Here is a 21,450-nt window from a genome sequence, read left to right as displayed (position 1 = left end):
ACACACTCATACAGAAACACACACCCTCTCACACAGAAACACTCACTAACATACACACACAGGGACACACACTGACACACAGACTCTCTAACACACATACACTCACCAATGTACACACACTCATACAGAGATACACACTGAAATACACACTGAGACACTCACGAACATACACACACTCAGAGACACACAGTGACACACATTCTCTCTCCTCTTGCACAGACACACACTCACACAGAGACACTCACCAACAGAGATACACACTGACACACACACATACATATACACACACACACACTCACACAGAGACACTCACCAACAGAGATACACACTGACACACACACATACATATACACACAGACACACACTCACACAGAGACACTCACCAACAGAGATACACACTGACACACACACATACATATACACACACACACACTCACACAGAGACACTCACCAACAGAGATACACACTGACACACACACATACATATACACACACACACACTCACACAGAGACACTCACCAACAGAGATACACACTGACACACACACATACATATACACACAGACACACACTCACACAGAGACACTCACCAACAGAGATACACACTGACACACACACATACATATACACACAGACACACACTCACACAGAGACACTCACCAACAGAGATACACACTGACACACACACATACATATACACACAGACACACACTCACACAGAGACACTCACCAACAGAGATACACACTGACACACACACATACATATACACACAGACACACACTCACACAGAGACACTCACCAACAGAGATACACACTGACACACACACATACATATACACACAGACACACACTCACACAGAGACACTCACCAACAGAGATACACACTGACACACACACATACATATACACACAGACACACACTCACACAGAGACACTCACCAACAGAGATACACACTGACACACACACACATACATATACACACAGACACACTCACACAGAGACACTCACCAACAGAGATACACACTGACACACACACATACATATACACACAGACACACTCACACAGAGACACTCACCAACAGAGATACACACTGACACACACACATACATATACACACAGACACACACTCACACAGAGACACTCACCAACAGAGATACACACTGACACACACACATACATATACACACAGACACACACTCACACAGAGACACTCACCAACAGAGATACACACTGACACACACACATACATATACACACAGACACACTCACACAGAGACACTCACCAACAGAGATACACACTGACACACACACATACATATACACACAGACACACTCACACAGAGACACTCACCAACAGAGATACACACTGACACACACACATACATATACACACAGACACACTCACACAGAGACACTCACCAACAGAGATACACACTGACACACACACATACATATACACACAGACACACTCACACAGAGACACTCACCAACAGAGATACACACTGACACACACACATACATATACACACAGACACACTCACACAGAGACACTCACCAACAGAGATACACACTGACACACACACATACATATACACACAGACACACTCACACAGAGACACTCACCAACAGAGATACACACTGACACACACACATACATATACACACAGACACACTCACACAGAGACACTCACCAACAGAGATACATACTGACACACACACATACATATACACACAGACACACTCACACAGAGACACTCACCAACAGAGATACACACTGACACACACACATACATATACACACAGACACACTCACACAGAGACACTCACCAACAGAGATACACACTGACACACACACATACATATACACACAGACACACTCACACAGAGACACTCACCAACAGAGATACACACTGACACACACACATACATATACACACAGACACACTCACACAGAGACACTCACCAACAGAGATACACACTGACACACACACATACATATACACACAGACACACTCACACAGAGACACTCACCAACAGAGATACACACTGACACACACACATACATATACACACAGACACACTCACACAGAGACACTCACCAACAGAGATACACACTGACACACACACATACATATACACACAGACACACTCACACAGAGACACTCACCAACAGAGATACACACTGACACACACACATACATATACACACAGACACACTCACCAACAGAGATACACACTGACACACACACATACATATACACACAGACACACTCACACAGAGACACTCACCAACAGAGATACACACTGACACACACACATACATATACACACAGACACACTCACACAGAGACACGATGCTAGTGGAAACACATTGTGCAGCTTCCTCTGCTGACTGTGCATGACATCAGAATTTGGTCACTGTCAGGAACACTGACCAGTCTCTGCACAGACAAACCCACTCTGCACAGGCTGCAGGTCCTCAGGAGCGGCACCTCACTGCCCTTAGGGCTTGGGAAAACAGCTGACGGTAAGTTCCAGCCCAGAGAGACAGGGAGTGAGTTGGAGGGGAGGCATCGTTCACTCTGTAGGGGGACAAGGGCAATACTATCCCTATTTGAGGATCCCTCAAAGGATGGCCTGGTCCCTCGACAACTCAGGGAAAGGTATTCAGCTGAATAGCCAGCTTGTGACTGAGAGGCTGTGGGGAACTGGCTCTGTCAGCACCAGGGAGGGGAATAGGGGTGGGCTCAGAGAGACATAGAGCCTGGACAGGAATTCCAACCATCAAACCCCCCCAGTCCCAGCACCATGCTGTTAGTAAGGGGACGGGAGTGGGGTGGCTGTGAGGAAGGATAGGGTTCGTGGCGATGAATTCCCAAGAAAATCCTGGGTCCACCCTGCAACACAGCCTCCATCCTGAAAGTTCAAGCATGGCAACTGTCCAACTGGGTGATGTCTCATGTTGCTGAAGAGCCAGGCAGCTCTCCTTGTTGGAGACCAGACAGGTGCCTGGAGTTTTAGGGATAGGGATTGGGATAGGGTTAGGCTCAGGTTCAGGGTCAGGGGTAGGGTCGGAGTAGAGTTAGGGGTAGGGTCAGGGTCAGAGTCAAGGTTAGGATCAGAGTCAGTGGGTAGGGTCAGGGGTAGGGTTAGGGGTCAGGGGTAGGGTTAGGGGTCAGGTCGGAGTAGAGTTAGGGTTAGGCTCAAGGTAGGATGAGAGTCAGGGTCAGGGGTAGGATTAGGCTCAGGGTCTTGGGTAGGATTAATGTCATGATTAGGATCAAGGTCAGAGGTAAGTTAAGAGTCAGGGTCAGGGGTAGGGTTAGTGCTAGGGTTAGGGTCAAGGTCAGAGGTAAGTTAGTGTCAGGGTCAGGGGTAGGGTCAGGGGTAGGATTAGTGTTAGGGCTGAGGTAGGGTTAGGATCAGGGTCGGTGCTCCCTTTGTTAGGAAGATGGTAGAAGTTAAAAGTGGGACTCCCATGTGTTTCTGAAGTGAACCTGAAGTCCATTCCTACCCATTTAGACAATGAGGTGTTGCCTGTTGCTGTATACTCTGGCCAGTTACCACAGTATCATCTCCTTCAAGCTCTGCTCCTTCAATGTCCGATGTCTGGGACCTTCCAAAGCTTCAAAACCCGCGGTAATGGACATTATCATCAAGGTATGGAAACATTCCCCTCTCCCAGCACCCTCACCTTCAGAAAATCACAGAATCGCCAGTGTGCAAGCAGGCCATTCAGCCCATTGAGCCCATACTGCCCCACCAAAAATCATCCAACGCCAAGACTCAGCCCATCCCATTCTATTCCTGTTAATGCTGCGTTTCCCAACCCTGCACAATCTACTGAAATAAGTGGGCACTGTCAGAGGGTCAGTGCTGAGGGAGTGCAGCACTGTCGGAGGGTCAGTGCTGAGGGAGTGCAGCACTGTCAGAGGGTCAGTGCTGAGGGAGTGGGCACTGTCGGAGGGTCAGTGCTGAGGGAGTGCCGCACTGTCGGAGGGTCAGTGCTGAGGGAGTGCAGCACTGTCGGAGGGTCAGTGATGAGGGAGTGCAGCACTGTCGGAGGGTCAGTGATGAGGGAGTGCAGCACTGTCGGAGGGTCAGTGCTGAGAGAGTGGGCACTATCGGAGGGTCAGTGCTGAGGGAGTGGGCACTGTCAGAGGGTCAGTGCTGAGGGACTGGGCACTGTCAGGGTCAGTGCTGAGGGAGTGCCGCACTGTCGGAGGGTCAGTGCTGAGAGAGTGGGCACTATCGGAGGGTCAGTGCTGAGGGAGTGGAGCGTTAAACCACAGAACGTTACAGAAGTGAGTGCATTGTCAGTGGCTAGAAGGAGCTTTGCAACATCCTGTGGTTTTGTCAGACTCTGAGGAAATGAAAGCTGCTTCAATTTATCAATGTTGGGTTTGGTTTTGGAAGGGGGCTTTCAAGAGAGTCAGAGTTTTATAACAAAAAGAGGCCCTTCGGCCCCATTGAGACTGTGCTGGTTTTAACTGACCTGTCTTCTCTAACCCCATTCGCAGATCATGGCCCATACCCTTGTGTTCTGTGGTGTTTCATCTCTGTGCTCCAGTCTCTCTGCCTCTCCCATCCCCTCCAACAGTGAGTTACACACACACACACAGACACAGACACAGACACACACAGACACAGACACCATCCTCTGGGTGGGGAAAGAAGTTTGCCTCAAATTCTCTCGGAAGTTCCCACTCCTGACCTTCGGACTGTCCCCTCTCTGGTCATTGAGCCCTTTGATGAAGGGGGGAATGTTGTTCCTTACCTACTCTACTCTGCCTGTGCCTCTCAGAATGTTGTCCACCTCAATCAGATCACTCTCCCCTCCCTCTGAGCTTCCCTGGTCTGAGGTAAACACCCCCAGCCTTTCCACTTTCTCATCATAGCTGAGTTGCTCCATCTCAGACAATAATCTCCTCTGTACCTTCTCCAGGACAATCACCCCCTCCCCATAATGAAGATAGAACACTCACTGCAGCCTAACTAACGTGACATAGTTTCATCAACATCCTTGTACTTGTATTCAGTGCCTTGACCATTAAAGACACCCCCTATCTACACACATCAGGTACTGCCTTGTCCTCTATCTCCCAGGGTTCTTTGCTCACCAGTGACCCCCCCCCTTGCCTGGCTCATTGCCAGTTTTGTGAGGGTTGCTATAGTGTTCGGGAGACCTTCACTGATGCAGTAAGACTCTTGCCCTCCACGTGCGGCCCAGACCGAACCAGCCAAAGTTGCTGAAGTCCATCCCCCTGCACTGCTTGGTCAGAGCAGCAGGACCAACATTGCTCACAAAGAGGTCTGATGAGGAATCGCCACAGGGTCTATCTCCTTCCTGACTTCACCCATCCAGACCTGGGCAAGCTGTTAACGATAAGGGGCACATTGACAGTGTCCATCATCAGACCCCCTGCTTTCACCCATGAGAATAATAACCCCCATCTGCTTGGATTCCATGTTAGATTGTAAGCCGCTGTGATATTTGCCTGGTTATGGAGGTCCGCGATTCCAAGGGGAAAGTGGTTGAACATCTCATCGAGGAGCTGAACAGGTGAGAGGCTTTATGAGGTTCCCCCTTACCCTGAACTCAGAGGCACCATTCACCAGCAGAACGTTGGCATCCAGTTTCACTTGGCACTCCATGTTGCACATCAGAGTTACACCCAAGTGCAGTGCGTTATTATCCCCTGTCACACCAAATCCACCACTCTCTCGGAGACTGCTCATTCATGGTCCAGCATTCAGTCACCCGCTCAGCAAAGACAGACACACGTTCTCACGCACTAGACTTCAGTTCCCAGGTTAGAGGACCCCCCCTCTCCTTGGCAGCTGAACAATGTTATATTGCAGCCTCACATTAACCCTAAACCCCATTCTAACGCTAACCCTATCGCTGAACAATGTTATATCACAGCCTCACACTAACCCTAACCCTATTCCTGAACAATGTTCTATCACGGCCTCACACTAACCCTAACCCTATTCCTGAACAATGTTATATCACGGCCTCACACTAACCCTAACCCTATTCCTGAACAATGTTATATCGCAACTTCACACTAACCCTAACCCTATTCCTGAACAATGTTATATCACAGCTTCACACTAACCCTAACCCTATTCCTGAACAATGTTATATCACAGCCTCACACTAACCCTAACCCTATTCCTGAACAATGTTATATCACGGCCTCACACTAACCCTAACCCTATTCCTGAACAATGTTATATCACAGCCTCACACTAACCCTAACACTATTCCTGAACAATGTTATATCACAGCCTCACACTAACCCTAACCCTATTCCTGAACAATGTTCTATCGCAGCTTCACACTAACCCTAACCCTATTCCTGAACAATGTTATATCACAGCCTCACACTAACCCTAACACTATTCCTGAACAATGTTCTATCACAGCCTCACACTAACCCTAACCCTATTCCTGAACAATGTTATATCACAGCCTCACACTAACCCTAACCCTATTCCTGAACAATGTTCTATCACAGCCTCACACTAACCCTAACCCTATTCCTGAACAATGTTATATCACAGCCTCACACTGACCCTAACACTATTCCTGAACAATGTTCTATCACAGCTTCACACTAACCCTAACCCTATTCCTGAACAATGTTATATCACAGCCTCACACTAACCCTAACCCTATTCCTGAACAATGTTCTATCACAGCCTCACACTCACCCTAACCCTATTCCTGAACAATGTTCTATCACAGCGTCACACTAACCCTATTCCTGAACAATGTTATATCACAGCCTCACACTAACCCTAACCCTATTCCTGAACAATGTTATATCACAGCCTCACACTAACCCTAACCCTATTCCTGAACAATGTTATATCGCAGCCTCACACTAACCCTAACCCTATTCCTGAACAATGTTATATCACAGCCTCACACTAACCCTAACCCTATTCCTGAACAATGTTATATCACAGCCTCACACTGACCCTATTCCTGAACAATGTTCTATCACAGCCTCACACTAACCCTAACCCTATTCCTGAACAATGTTATATCACAGCCTCACACTAACCCTAACCCTAACCCTATTCCTGAACAATGTTATATCACAGCCTCACACTAACCCTAACCCTATTCCTGAACAATGTTATATCACAGCCTCACACTAACCCTAACCCTATTCCTGAACAATGTTATATCACAGCCTCACACTAACCCTAACCCTATTCCTGAACAATGTTATATCACAGCCTCACACTAACCCTAACCCTATTCCTGAACAATGTTATATCGCAGCCTCACACTGACCCTAACCCTATTCCTGAACAATGTTATATCACAGCCTCACACTAACCCTAACCCTATTCCTGAACAATGTTCTATCACAGCCTCACACTAACCCTAACCCTATTCCTGAACAATGTTCTATCACAGCCTCACACTAACCCTAACCCTATTCCTGAACAATGTTCTATCACGGCCTCACACTAACCCTAACCCTATTCCTGAACAATGTTATATCACAGCCTCACACTAACCCTAACCCTATTCCTGAACAATGTTCTATCACAGCCTCACACTAACCCTAACCCTAACCCTATTCCTGAACAATGTTATATCACAGCCTCTCACTAACCCTAACCCTATTCCTGAACAATGTTATATCAGAGCCTCACACTAACCCTAACCCTATTCCTGAACAATGTTATATCACAGCCTCACACTAACCCTAACCCTATTCCTGAACAATGTTATAACACAGCCTCACACTAACCCTAACCCTATTCCTGAACAATGTTATATCACGGCCTCACACTTACCCTAACCCTATTCCTGAACAATGTTATCTCACAGCGTCACACTAACCCTAACTCTATTCCTGAACAATGTTATATCACAGCCTCACACTAACCCTAACTCTATTCCTGAACAGTGTTATATCACAGCCTCACACTAACCCTAACCCTATTCCTGAACAATGTTATATCACAGCCTCACACTAACCCTAACCCTATTCCTGAACAATGTTCTATCACAGCCTCACACTAACCCTAACCCTATTCCTGAACAATGTTATATCACAGCCTCACACTAACCCTATTCCTGAACAATGTTATATCACAGCCTCACACTCACCCTAACCCTATTCCTGAACAATGTTATATCACAGCCTCACACTAACCCTAACCCTATTCCTGAACAATGTTATATCACAGCCTCACACTAACCCTAACCCTATTCCTGAACAATGTTATATCACGGCCTCACACTAACCCTAACCCTATTCCTGAACAATGTTATATCACAGCCTCACACTAACCCTAACCCTATTCCTGAACAATGTTATATCACAGCCTCACACTAACCCTAACCCTATTCCTGAACAATGTTATATCACGGCCTCACACTAACCCTAACCCGATTCCTGAACAATGTTATATCATAGCCTCACACTAACCCTAACCCTATTCCTGAACAATGTTCTATCACAGCCTCACACTAACCCTAACCCTATTCCTGAACAATGTTATATCACAGCCTCACACTAACCCTAACCCTATTCCTGAACAATGTTATATCACAGCCTCACACTAACCCTAACCCTATTCCTGAACAATGTTCTATCACGGCCTCACACTAACCCTAACCCTATTCCTGAACAATGTTATATCACAGCCTCACACTAACCCTATTCCTGAACAATGTTATATCGCAGCTTCACACTAACCCTAACCCTATTCCTGAACAATGTTATATCGCAGCTTCACACTAACCCTAACCCTATTCCTGAACAATGTTCTATCACAGCCTCACACTAACCCTATTCCTGAACAATGTTCTATCACGGCCTCACACTAACCCTAACCCTATTCCTGAACAATGTTATATCACGGCCTCACACTAACCCTAACCCTATTCCTGAACAATGTTATATCGCAGCATCACACTAACCCTAACCCTATTCCTGAACAATGTTATATCACAGCCTCACACTAACCCTAACCCTATTCCTGAACAATGTTATAACACAGCCGCACACTAACCCTAACCCTATTCCTGAACAATGTTATATCACGGCCTCACACTAACCCTAACCCTATTCCTGAACAATGTTATATCACAGCCTCACACTAACCCTAACCCTATTCCTGAACAATGTTATATCGCAGCCTCACACTAACCCTAACCCTATTCCTGAACAATGTTATATCACGGCTTCACACTAACCCTAACTCTATTCCTGAACAATGTTATATCACAGCCTCACACGAACTCTAACCATAACCCTATTCCTGAACAATGTTATATCACGGCCTCACACTAACCCTAACCCTATTCCTGAACAATGTTATATCACAGCCTCACACTAACCCTAACCCTATTCCTGAACAATGTTATATCGCAGCTTCACACTAACCCTAACCCTATTCCTGAACAATGTTATATCACGGCCTCACACTAACCCTAACCCTATTCCTGAACAATGTTATATCGCAGCTTCACACTAACCCTAACCCTATTCCTGAACAATGTTATAACACAGCCTCACACTTACCATAACCCTATTCCTGAACAATGTTGTATCACGGCCTCACACTAACCCTAACCCTATTCCTGAACAATGTTATATTGCAGCCTCACACTAACCCTAACCCTGAACAATGTTATATCGCAGCCTCACACTAACCCTAACCCCATTCTAACGTAACCCTATTCCTGAACAATGTTATATCACAGCCTCACACTAACCATAACCATAACCCTATTCCTGAACAATATTATATCACGGCTTCACACTAACCCTAACACTATTCCTGAACAATGTTATATCACAGCCTCACACTAACCCTAACCCTATTCCTGAACAATGTTATATCACAGCCTCACACTGACCCTAACTCTATTCCTGAACAATGTTCTATCACAGCCTCACACTCACCCTAACCATAACCCTATTCCTGAACAGTGTTATATCACAGCCTCACACTAACCCTAACCCTATTCCTGAACAATGTTATATCACAGCCTCACACTAACCCTAACCCTATTCCTGAACAATGTTGTATCACGGCCTCACACTAACCCTAACCCTATTCCTGAACAATGTTATATTGCAGCCTCACACTAACCCTAACCCTGAACAGTGTTCTATCACAGCCTCACACTAACCATAACCATAACCCTATTCCTGAACAATGTTATATCACGGCTTCACACTAACCCTAACACGATTCCTGAACAATGTTATATCACAGCCTCACACTAACCCTAACCCTATTCCTGAACAATGTTATATCACAGGCTCACACTAACCCTAACCCTAAGCCTATTCCTGAACAATGTTATATCACAGGCTCACACGAACCCTAACCCTATTCCTGAACAATGTTATATCACAGCGTCACACTAACCCTATTCCTGAACAATGTTATATCACAGCCTCACACTGACCCTAACTCTATTCCTGAACAATGTTCTATCACAGCCTCACACTCACCCTAACCATAACCCTATTCCTGAACAATGTTATATCACAGCCTCTCACTAACCCTAACCCTATTCCTGAACAATGTTATATCACAGCCTCACACTAACCCTAACCCTATTCCTGAACAATGTTATATCACAGCCTCACACTAACCCTAACCCTATTCCTGAACAATGTTATATCACAGCCTCACACTAACCCTAACCCTATTCCTGAACAATGTTCTATCACAGCCTCACACTAACCCTATTCCTGAACAATGTTATATCACAGCCTCACACTAACCCTAACCCTATTCCTGAACAATGTTATATCACAGCCTCACACTAACCCTAACCCTATTCCTGAACAATGTTATATCGCAGCCTCACACTAACCCTAACCCTATTCCTGAACAATGTTATATCGCAGCCTCACACTAACCCTAACCCTATTCCTGAACAATGTTATATCGCAGCCTCACACTAACCCTAACCCTATTCCTGAACAATGTTCTATCACAGCCTCACACTAACCCTAACCCTATTCCTGAACAATGTTCTATCACAGCCTCACACTAACCCTAACCCTATTCCTGAACAATGTTCTATCACAGCTTCACACTAACCCTAACCCTATTCCTGAACAATGTTCTATCACAGCCTCACACTCACCCTAACCATAACACTATTCCTGAACAATGTTATCTCAGCCTCACACTAACCCTAACCCTATTCCTGAACAATGTTATATCACGGCCTCACACTAACCCTAACCCTATTCCTGAACAATGTTATATCACAGCCTCACACTGACCCTAACTCTATTCCTGAACAATGTTATATCACAGCCTCACACTAACCCTAACCCCATTCCTGAACAATGTTATTTCACAGCCTCACACTAACCCTATTCCTGAACAATGTTATATCACAGCCTCACACTCACCCTAACCATAACCCTATTCCTGAACAATGTTATCTCACAGCCTCACACTAACCCTAACCCTATTCCTGAACAATGTTCTATCACAGCCTCACACTAACCCTAACCCTATTCCTGAACAATGTTATATCACAGCTTCACACTAACCCTAACCCTATTCCTGAACAATGTTCTATCACGGCCTCACACTAACCCTAACCCTATTCCTGAACAATGTTATCTCACAGCCTCACACTAACCCTAACCCTATTCCTGAACAATGTTATCTCACAGCGTCACACTAACCCTAACCCTATTCCTGAACAATGTTATATCACAGCCTCACACTTACCCTAACCCTATTCCTGAACAATGTTATATCACAGCCTCACACTCACCCTAACCATAACCCTATTCCTGAACAATGTTATCTCACAGCCTCACACTAACCCTAACCCTATTCCTGAACAATGTTATCTCACAGCTTCACACTAACCCTAACCCTATTCCTGAACAATGTTCTATCACGGCCTCACACTAACCCTAACCCTATTCCTGAACAATGTTATATCACGGCCTCACACTAACCCTAACCCTATTCCTGAACAATGTTCTATCACAGCCTCACACTAACCCTAACCCTATTCCTGAACAATGTTATATCACAGCCTCACACTAACCCTAACCCTATTCCTGAACAATGTTATATCACGGCCTCACACTAACCCTAACCCTATTCCTGAACAATGTTATATCACTGCCTCACACTAACCCTAACCCTATTCCTGAACAATGTTATATCACAGCCTCACACTAACCCTAACCATAAGCCTATTCCTGAACAATATTATATCGCAGCTTCACACTAACCCTAACCCTATTCCTGAACAATGTTATAACACAGCCGCACACTAACCCTAACCCTATTCCTGAACAATGTTATCTCACAGCGTCACACTAACCCTATTCCTGAACAATGTTATATCACAGCCTCACACTAACCCTAACCCTATTCCTGAACAATGTTATATCACAGCCTCACACTGACCCTAACTCTATTCCTGAACAATGTTATATCGCAGCTTCACACTAACCCTAACCCTATTCCTGAACAATGTTATATCACAGCCTCACACTGACCCTAACTCTATTCCTGAACAATGTTATATCACAGCCTCACACTAACCCTAACCATAACCCTATTCCTGAACAATGTTCTATCACGGCCTCACACTAACCCTAACCCTATTCCTGAACAATGTTATATCACAGCCTCTCACTAACCCTAACCCTATTCCTGAACAATGTTATATCACAGCCTCACACTAACCCTAACCCTATTCCTGAACAATGTTATCTCACAGCGTCACACTAACCCTAACCCTATTCCTGAACAATGTTATCTCACAGCGTCACACTAACCCTAACCCTATTCCTGAACAATGTTATCTCACAGCGTCACACTAACCCTAACCCTATTCCTGAACAATGTTATATCACAGCCTCACACTAACCCTAACCCTATTCCTGAACAATGTTATATCACAGCCTCACACTAACCCTAACCCTATTCCTGAACAATGTTATCTCACAGCCTCACACTAACCCTAACCCTATTCCTGAACAATGTTATCTCACAGCGTCACACTAACCCTATTCCTGAACAATGTTATATCACAGCCTCACACTAACCCTAACCCTATTCCTGAACAATGTTATATCACAGCCTCACACTGACCCTAACTCTATTCCTGAACAATGTTATATCACGGCCTCACACTAACCCTAACCCTATTCCTGAACAATGTTATATCACGGCCTCACACTTACCCTAACCCTATTCCTGAACAATGTTATATCACGGCCTCACACTTACCCTAACCCTATTCCTGAACAATGTTATATCACAGCCTCACACTAACCCTAACCCTATTCCTGAACAATGTTATATCACAGCCTCACACTAACCCTAACCCTATTCCTGAACAATGTTATCTCACAGCCTCACACTAACCCTAACCCTATTCCTGAACAATGTTATCTCACAGCGTCACACTAACCCTATTCCTGAACAATGTTATATCACAGCCTCACACTAACCCTAACCCTATTCCTGAACAATGTTATATCACAGCCTCACACTGACCCTAACTCTATTCCTGAACAATGTTATATCACGGCCTCACACTAACCCTATTCCTGAACAATGTTATATCACGGCCTCACACTAACCCTATTCCTGAACAATGTTATATCACAGCCTCACACTGACCCTAACTCTATTCCTGAACAATGTTATATCACAGCCTCACACTAACCCTAACCCTATTCCTGAACAATGTTATATCACAGCTTCACACTGACCCTAACCCTATTCCTGAACAATGTTATATCGCAGCTTCACACTAACCCTAACCCTATTCCTGAACAATGTTCTATCACGGCCTCACACTAACCCTAACCCTATTCCTGAACAATGTTATATCACAGCCTCACACTAACCCTAACCCTATTCCTGAACAATGTTATATCACAGCCTCACACTAACCCTAACCCTATTCCTGAACAATGTTCTATCACGGCCTCACACTAACCCTAACTCTATTCCTGAACAATGTTATATCACGGCCTCACACTAACCCTAACCCTATTCCTGAACAATGTTATCTCACAGCCTTGTTGTTTTGCTTCACGTCTGCTGGATGTCCTACCTGATGCCGGTCCCATCACGTCCCACCTCCATCAACCCCATTCAACGCTGCCACCAACAAACTCCATCTCAGCTCATTGACTGCAGAAGGCCTCACACAAGCCCTCAATACACAAGCGTTCCACTGCACACCAGATTCCACTCCCCACAAGTTTCATAGCTTCCCTGAGTACCTATCGCCACCATCCCCTCCTCCAGTCCCTACACCCCCTCCCTATCTCTGTCCCCTCCTCCAGTCCCTACACCATCTCCATCCCCTCCTCCAGTCCCTACACTACCACCCTATCTCCATCACCTCCTATGGTCCTGCACTCCTCCTTTCCCAACATCTCAGCCATTCCCATCCCATCACCATCACTGGCTGTGTCCTGGAGAGGAATTAAGAGGGGTGTGGGCAGTGGGTTGGAAATCCTCGCTCCTCTCCATTACCCCTCACTCCCTCAAACACTTAACCTGACATCTGCTGCCAGGGGCCTGTGCCCACTTTGGTCTGATTGACACTCCCAGGGAGGGTTGGGATGGGTCTGGAGGTATGCCAATGTAACAGTTTATCTGGTTAGTCTCCTGGGCAGCGGCATATTGAGTCAGGCCAGCATCCTGAACCATGGTGCTGTTTGGAATTTTGCCAACCGGGCCTGGGGGAGATCTGCACCACACGGGGGGGTTGAGAGAAGGGAGTCACGACTCATTGCCTTCCCATCCTGTCCACAGGTTTAATGTGGTACACCATTACAGTTACACAGCCAGCAGGAGGCTGGGTCGCAGCGAATACAAGGAGCAGTATGTTTTTGTGTACAGGTACCTGACCGCACTGACCACTCAAAGGGGGGGATTGGGTGGGAACGCACCGTTAGAGAGATGGGCCAGGCTGTCCTTCCATCACCAGCAATCAGAACAAGTCCACTCCCACCTTCCCCTGCTAGGGATAGAGGATTATAGGGTGGGGGGGGGCAGGAGAATGGGGTTGAGTAACATACTAGCCATGATCAATCAGCAGGCTTGATGAACCGAATGGCCTCATCTTATGTTTTGTGGCCTCTCCTCTACTATCCCGCTTCCTTAGCCTCCACTCTCAATCCCCTCCTGAGGGCAGGATAAGACCACCCTCCCCCAGCCCCACTCTTCCAGGGAAGGTTTGGGGTGGGGGGGTCCATTCTGTCATGTCTCCCAACAGGGCAAGCCCCTCACTCCAGGAATGAGGTGAACGAGCTTCCCATTTGCATGCTGGAACCCATCGACCGTCTACCTCTGCTATCTGCAGCAGACCAGCAGCAATCCATTCAGCTTGAGGGTACAGTGGGACCTGGGAGACTCAACACAGTGCACCATGACAGCAAAGTGAGAAGCCAAAGGGAACACTGGCCTTTACTCCCGGGGGGGGGGGGGAAGTACAGCTCAGGGGGAGGGCCAGAGACTTTGAAGGCATTTGATCCTCAAACCATTGCTTTTACTCTCCAAAGGTCAGACATAGTGAAGATTACGGACAGTTACCAATATGAAGACAAGAAAGGCAACGCAGACATCTTCGCTCGAGCTCCATTCATTGTTGTGTTCCATTCTCCAAGGACCGGTAAGGATTGGAGACGATTGCGATGTGATCCGTTTCTCTCCTGGGGAGTTACAGTTTAGGATCCATCAGAGAATACTCCCTGTGTACAGGACGTGGTCAGCCTCTCACGTCAGTATGAGCTCTCCACAAATGAGCAGCTTCTCACCCTGTCGCTCAGTTGTACCATCCCGGTGCACTGCCTGCTGCACACTGCAGGGCACTGTCTTAAATAAATCCCCAGGATGCAATCAAGCAAATCCCAGGACATTGCAGGAATTAGGAAAGGAAGAATAGAGATATTTGCACCAACAGCCAGTAAGGTACCAGAAGACTGGAAAGTGGCTAATATTGTGTCACTATTTATTTCAAAAAATAAAGTCTGCAAAGAAAAACCAGGAAACCAAGACCCATGAGTCTGACATGTGTGGTGAACAAATTGTTGGGGAGAATTCTCAGGCAGGATCGACATGCATTTGGAAAGGCAAGAACGATTAAGGATAGTCATGTCTCACTGACTTGAGTTATTTTTGAAGAGGTGACCAACAAGATAGATGAAGGCAGATTGATAGATACTGTTAACGTAGACTTTAGCAAGGTTTTAGATTAGATTCCCTACAGTGTGGAAACAGGCCCTTCGGCCCAACCAGTCCACAATGACCCTCCAAAGAGTAACCCACCCAGACCAGTTTTCCTACCCTATATTTAACCCCTCCTTTCAATTTAGCATGACCAACTCACCTGACCTGCAGAACTCTGGATTGTGGGAGGAAACCCACGCAGACATTGGGATAATGGGCCAACTCCACACAGTCACTACAGCCTGGAATCGATCCTGGGTCCCAGGGGCTGTGAGGCAGCAGTGCTATGCACTGAGCCACCATGCCACCCGAAATGTGAGGTGTTGCATTTTGGCAAGACAAACCAGAGCTGGATTTACACACTTAATGACTCCTTGAAAGTGGTGTCACAGGTAGACGCGATACTGAGGGCAATTAGTATGTGTCTTCATTGGTCAGAGCATGGAGTACAGGAGTTGGGGATGTCAGGTCACAGCTGTACATGACAATGGTAAGGCCACTTTTGGATTATCGTGGACAATTCTGGTCACCCGGTTATGGGAAGGTATTATTAAACTGCAAGAAAGATTTCCAGGTCTTGAGTTAAAGGGAAGATGGCCCAGCTAGGGCTTCTTCCCCTGGATGCTATGGGAAGTGACCTTATAAAAGGTTTATAAAATCATGAGGGACATACATAGGGTAAATAGCCAAAGCCTTTTTCCCCAGGGTCAGGCAGTTCCAATCTAGAGGGTGTCGGTTTAAGGTGGGAGGATAAAGATCTAAAAAAGGGGCCTCAGGGGCAACTTCTTCCAGAGAGTGGCACGTGTATGGGTCAAGGGGCCGGGGGGGTCAAGGGGCTGGGGGCCGGGGGGGTCAAGGGGACGGGGGGGGTCAAGGGGGCCTGTCCCGGAGCTTTCTGACTCACTGTTCTCTTGTGCCTTTCGTTACACTCTGGATCATGTCTGTCTCCTCAGTGATTAAAGACTTTGTCCTGGTTGGTCTACACACTGCGCCCAATGATGCTGTGCAGGAGATGGAGGAACTTTACAAAGTCTTCCTGGAGGTCAGGAAGAGGTGGGGCATTGAGGTAAGGTCAGGGGATGGGCATTCGAAGCAGGACTGTGGACAAGGGCAGCACACATTCCCCAACGTGACCCCGTTCCCCCCCCCCCCACCATCCCCTGATGCAACCCTACCCCTGACTGGACCCCCATTCCCTCTCTCTCCCCGCCCCCCGAAGACGTGACCCCCATTGCCTCTCTCCCACCCCCCCCAAAACCATGTCCCCTCTTCCCCCATCCACCCAACCCAACCTGATTGTCATCTCTTCTCCCCCCCCCCCCCCCCCAGGATGTGATGCTGCTGGGGGATCTGAATGCAGGCTGTAGCTACGTCTCTCACAGTGACTGGGAAACCATCAGAGTGCGCAGCGATGCCAGCTTCCATTGGCTTATTGGAGACGAGGAAGACACTACTGTCTGCAAGAGGACCCACTGCGCATACGACAGGTGGGTTGGAAAACAAGAGGGAGGGGAGAATAGTGATGGGGGCAGGGGGTACAGGGGGCAAGCTAGCTGAGGGATGGGCAAGTAGGGAGCTCCTGGGGCCACCAAGCACAGGTACTGACGATGCCACAGAGTCCAAACAGTCCATGCCAGCCTTCACGCTAGTCCCCTCTTCATCACAACAGCACCGACATCGACCCCACCAGCAAACCCATCTTCACTTCCCCTATTCCACAGGGAGAGAACCTTTCGTTAACCACCTCCGGACCCCCTCCGACACATCCTTGCTGGGATACAGAGCCCCCAAAACACTCCACACAACTGCCTCCCCCCCCCCACCCCTCTTTTCAAGCTCCTTAAGAATTGTCTCTTTCGGTAAGCACACACCTCAGTCCTCCAAACTCAGTACAGACCCAATTGACCAACATAGTCTCCTCAGAGGGTCCGTCCAACCTAAGGATCAGCCAAATGGCCCTTATGGGACCTCCTCGAAGACCAGTCTCCTTCCCAATACCTGTGCCACGATTGTATGGAGTTCCAAGAGCTGAATGACCCTGGTGTGAACCAGGTGCTGAGACCTAACTGCCCTTCACCTTATCTGCAGGATGATTGTGCACGGCTCCAGGTTTTACAGCGCTGTCGTGCCCGGGTCAGCCAAGGCATTCCGTTTCCAGGCAGAGTTCAGACTGTCTGAGAGCCAGGTGAGAACATACCAGACTTCAACAATCTCTACACTGACCGGGTGAGAGTGACCGTTTTTAAACCTGTCCCTCCTGTTTCAATCCCACAGGCTGGGGAGGTGAGTGACCACTATCCAGTGGAGGTGGAAATTAAACTGGACCAAAGTGCCCACAGTGAACTCTGACACACAGGCGACAATTACCCAGAGAGTCCGCCATGACACCAACAGTCAAAGCTTTCTTCGCTACTCTCATTCACTTGCCATTGCTTTCCAGGCAATGTAAGGGTTGTGGCGAGCGCCTTTGCTGATGACCATCCTGTTAGCAAGGAAACATCTGATCCTTCCCCTGGTCTGGGCAGTTTGGTCAAATATCAAGAGGAACCCAAGATCATGACACGAAGGAGAGTGGACTCTGCTCTTTGGATGATTAAAAGTTAAACAAAACCAAGTTTATTGACATGGCAGGCTGGGTTAGTTTGGTATTTAGCTGCTGCACAGATTAGTCCACTCGAGAGAGCAGGCACAAGATCGCCTGGAAGGTGGGGAACAAAGGTTGTTCCCAACACAGAGATGGGGGGGGGGGACAGCCACAGAGGTAGATCCCATACACTGTATGGGTGTTTATTGGGGGGAGGGGGGGGTGCTGGAGCCACAGAGGGTCAGTCAGATCAGATCCACTGCATCACCTGGTGTGAGGTTACTCACACCCATATACCCCCAATGTGACAGACTGCACCCCCACACCCTAACCCCACTTCTCCATCTTAAACGTCCCCTGAACCTTCCCCCCCCCCCAACCAGACACTCCTCACCGCTGAGCCACATCAGCCAGCCCAGAGCACAGACCCAGACACACACACACACATTACACCAGGGTCCTGGGGATTAAGATACTCCTTTTAATGGTAAAAGTGAGAGTATGGAAGGAGGGCTCAGACTGCGTGGAGGGCCCGCCAGACATTTAAGGGTCCACGTTCTGGCACATACTTCACCCCACACCCATCAGGGACCAGCCGCTTCTCCGCCACCATGTCATCAAAATTCTCCACATTAAACTTGGTGAAACCCCACTTCTTCGAGATGTGGATCTGAGGGGAACAGAGAAACGAGGGTCAGCAATTGGGGGGAGGAGAGATACTGGACACACACACAGACACGGTCAGTCGTTCACTCGTGCGTCATCGCGACTATCCAAACACTGACTAGCAGCATTCATCCAGAAAGGGTGGTCCCTGACTAATGCTCAGTCAGGGACAAAGTACCAGATAACCATCTGTCTCAGAGGTCCCTTAGTGCGCTCTGTACAGACCAACAGAGCACATACACAACCAGAGAGAGGGCTTTACTGTATGCAGCCATTGCACACCAAGACTCCCACAAAACAAGGAGTCGGTCGGCTTAATTAACTGCAAAGAGCTACGCGGGGGAAGAGAAGGGGAGCCATACCCATCAGCTCAGCCCCCTGACCCCAGAAACCTCACCCTTACCTTCTGACGACCTGGAAACTTGAATTTGGCTCTGCGCAGGGCCTCAATGACATGCTCCTTGTGCTGGGTCTTGGTCCTTACGGACATGATAACCTGCCCAATGTTCACCCGGGCAACTGTGCCCTGGGGCTTGCCAAAGGCTCCTCGCATCCCAGTCTGCAGCCTGTAGGAAGGACAGGTGGGGGGGGGGGGGGGGGGGGGGGGGGAGAATGGGTTAGTGAGAAACCATTTCACACCAATCCTCAAAGCAAGATCAAATCTGTCACACAGGAACGAGGGGTCATTCATTCAGCACCCACCCAGTCACTGGGAGCACCCTCCAGCCCAGCAATCCGCCAAGAGAACATTCCCTGAACAGCCTCCAGTATCAGTCAGTCTCTCCCCCACCCTCCCCCCACCCCTTGGCAATGCTCCATTTCCCTTCTGCAGCATCACACAATAAATTGGCAAGACACAGGAAGAGATGGCGGATGCTCAAACCCTCACCGATCAGCGCCGGCACACGATAACATCTTGTTGATGCGGATCACGTGGAACGGATGGAGGCGCATCCGGATGTGGAAGCCATCTTTACCACAGGTCTTCACCATGTACTTGTTGGCACAAATACGGGCAGCTTCCAGAGCTTGGGGGGGGGGGGGGGGGAAGAGAGGGAGGGAGGGAGGGAGAGAGAGAAAGAGAAAAAGGAGAGAGAGAGAAAGAGAAAAAAAGAGAGAGAAAGAGAAAAAGGAGAGAGAGAGAGAGAAAGAGAACGGTGAGAACCACAAGGAACACAGTAAAACCCCCCAAATACAAATACCACTGCCACCCCCCCCACCCCAGCCACAAGCTGCTGGCATCCGAACCCTGGTATCAGTGCAGAGGAGGTGCCACTCTGCAAGAGCATCACCCAGAACTCCGACACCTCTCCCTTGTGTTGGCACACACGAAGACCCCAGTGGCACTATCACTGGACTGTTCATCCAGAAAACCCAGCTAACGTTCTGGGGACCCAAGTCTGAAACCTGCTCCAAGCAATGGTGGTATCCAAATGAAGTAAATATCCAGAATTAAGAATCTAACGATGACCATAAATCCCTTTCCCACTGTCAAGGAAAAGCTACCTGGTGCATCGACGTCCTTCAGGGGACGGTCATCCTTCCCAACTGCAGAGCTGCAGCAATGGGGCCGACTCTTAACTGCTCAGTTAGGAATGGCCAAGCCAGAGAAAAGTCAAGCAGCAGTCAAGGAGCAGGATGAAGGGCTTTTGCCCCAAACGTCGATTCCTCTGCTCCTCGGATGCTGCCGGACTCCCTGTGCTTTTCCAGCACCACGCTCTCGACTCTAATCTCCAGCAGCTGCAGTCCTCACTTCGGCCTAGCCAGAGACACCCTCATCCCACGAGTAAAAAGGGTAAAAACTTACCTTCCGAAGACAGCTGCTCATATTCATCAGACACCATGTGGCCACACAGTGGGAACTCATCCACCTTCGCTTTCTTGCGACCCAGATCGAAAATCCGGATCTTGGGATCTGGAGCGGGAGAGGGTGGGAGGGGGAAAAACAGTCACAAGCAGAAGTGA

At 47.8% G+C, this 21,450-nt stretch overlaps 2 protein-coding genes and 1 non-coding gene across 4 annotated transcripts; 1 reads left to right on the top strand and 2 right to left on the bottom strand.

The window, feature by feature from the left end:
• The first annotated feature begins 2,434 nt into the window (after positions 1-2,434).
• On the top strand, positions 2,435-18,840 carry LOC140494036 (deoxyribonuclease gamma-like). 2 transcript variants are annotated; one of them, XM_072592954.1, is made up of 9 exons: positions 2,435-2,529; positions 3,525-3,662; positions 5,477-5,565; positions 14,820-14,906; positions 15,569-15,678; positions 17,189-17,301; positions 17,565-17,722; positions 18,324-18,420; positions 18,510-18,840. In XM_072592954.1, exons 2-9 carry the CDS (start codon positions 3,528-3,530, stop codon positions 18,582-18,584), a joined length of 864 nt encoding a protein of 287 aa, XP_072449055.1. In that variant the 5' UTR covers positions 2,435-2,529; positions 3,525-3,527; the 3' UTR covers positions 18,585-18,840. The 2 variants fall into 2 exon arrangements, with proteins under 2 accessions (XP_072449055.1, XP_072449056.1); XM_072592955.1 differs by lacking the exon at positions 3,525-3,662 and having other exon boundaries at positions 2,458-2,529.
• Positions 18,841-19,277: 437 nt separating this feature from the next.
• On the bottom strand, positions 19,278-21,437 carry rpl10 (ribosomal protein L10). Its single transcript, XM_072592957.1, has 4 exons — positions 21,293-21,437; positions 20,375-20,513; positions 19,889-20,051; positions 19,278-19,489 (listed from the first exon to the last, which is right to left on the bottom strand). The coding sequence occupies exons 1-4, from the start codon at positions 21,327-21,329 to the stop codon at positions 19,334-19,336; spliced, it is 495 nt and encodes a 164-aa protein (XP_072449058.1). The 5' UTR covers positions 21,330-21,437; the 3' UTR covers positions 19,278-19,333.
• On the bottom strand, positions 19,673-19,813 carry LOC140494283 (small nucleolar RNA SNORA70). Its single transcript, XR_011963927.1, has one exon. It is a non-coding gene; the product is annotated as a small nucleolar RNA SNORA70 (small nucleolar RNA).
• Positions 21,438-21,450: the final 13 nt, after the last annotated feature.

This window comes from Chiloscyllium punctatum, chromosome 23, assembly GCF_047496795.1.
Source record: "Chiloscyllium punctatum isolate Juve2018m chromosome 23, sChiPun1.3, whole genome shotgun sequence".
In the NCBI taxonomy this organism is placed as follows: Eukaryota; Metazoa; Chordata; class Chondrichthyes; order Orectolobiformes; family Hemiscylliidae; genus Chiloscyllium; species Chiloscyllium punctatum.
The sequence above is the reverse complement of the archived record's forward strand: the minus strand, read 5'-3'. Positions and strand labels throughout refer to the sequence as shown.

Bases quoted from the DNA above. Each gene is read 5' to 3' on its own strand.
- LOC140494036 (XM_072592954.1), top strand. From the start codon at position 3,528: ATGAGGTGTTGCCTGTTGCTGTATACTCTGGCCAGTTACCACAGTATC. The intron at 17,723-18,323 runs GTGGGTTGGAAA...CCTTATCTGCAG, and splicing joins ACCCACTGCGCATACGACAG to GATGATTGTGCACGGCTCCA. The intron at 18,421-18,509 runs GTGAGAACATAC...TCAATCCCACAG, and splicing joins TCAGACTGTCTGAGAGCCAG to GCTGGGGAGGTGAGTGACCA.
- rpl10 (XM_072592957.1), bottom strand. From the start codon at position 21,329: ATGGTGTCTGATGAATATGAGCAGCTGTCTTCGGAAG. The intron at 20,052-20,374 runs GTGAGGGTTTGA...TCCTTCCTACAG, and splicing joins TCGTGTGCCGGCGCTGATCG to GCTGCAGACTGGGATGCGAG. The intron at 19,490-19,888 runs GTAAGGGTGAGG...TGTTCCCCTCAG, and splicing joins AGTTTCCAGGTCGTCAGAAG to ATCCACATCTCGAAGAAGTG.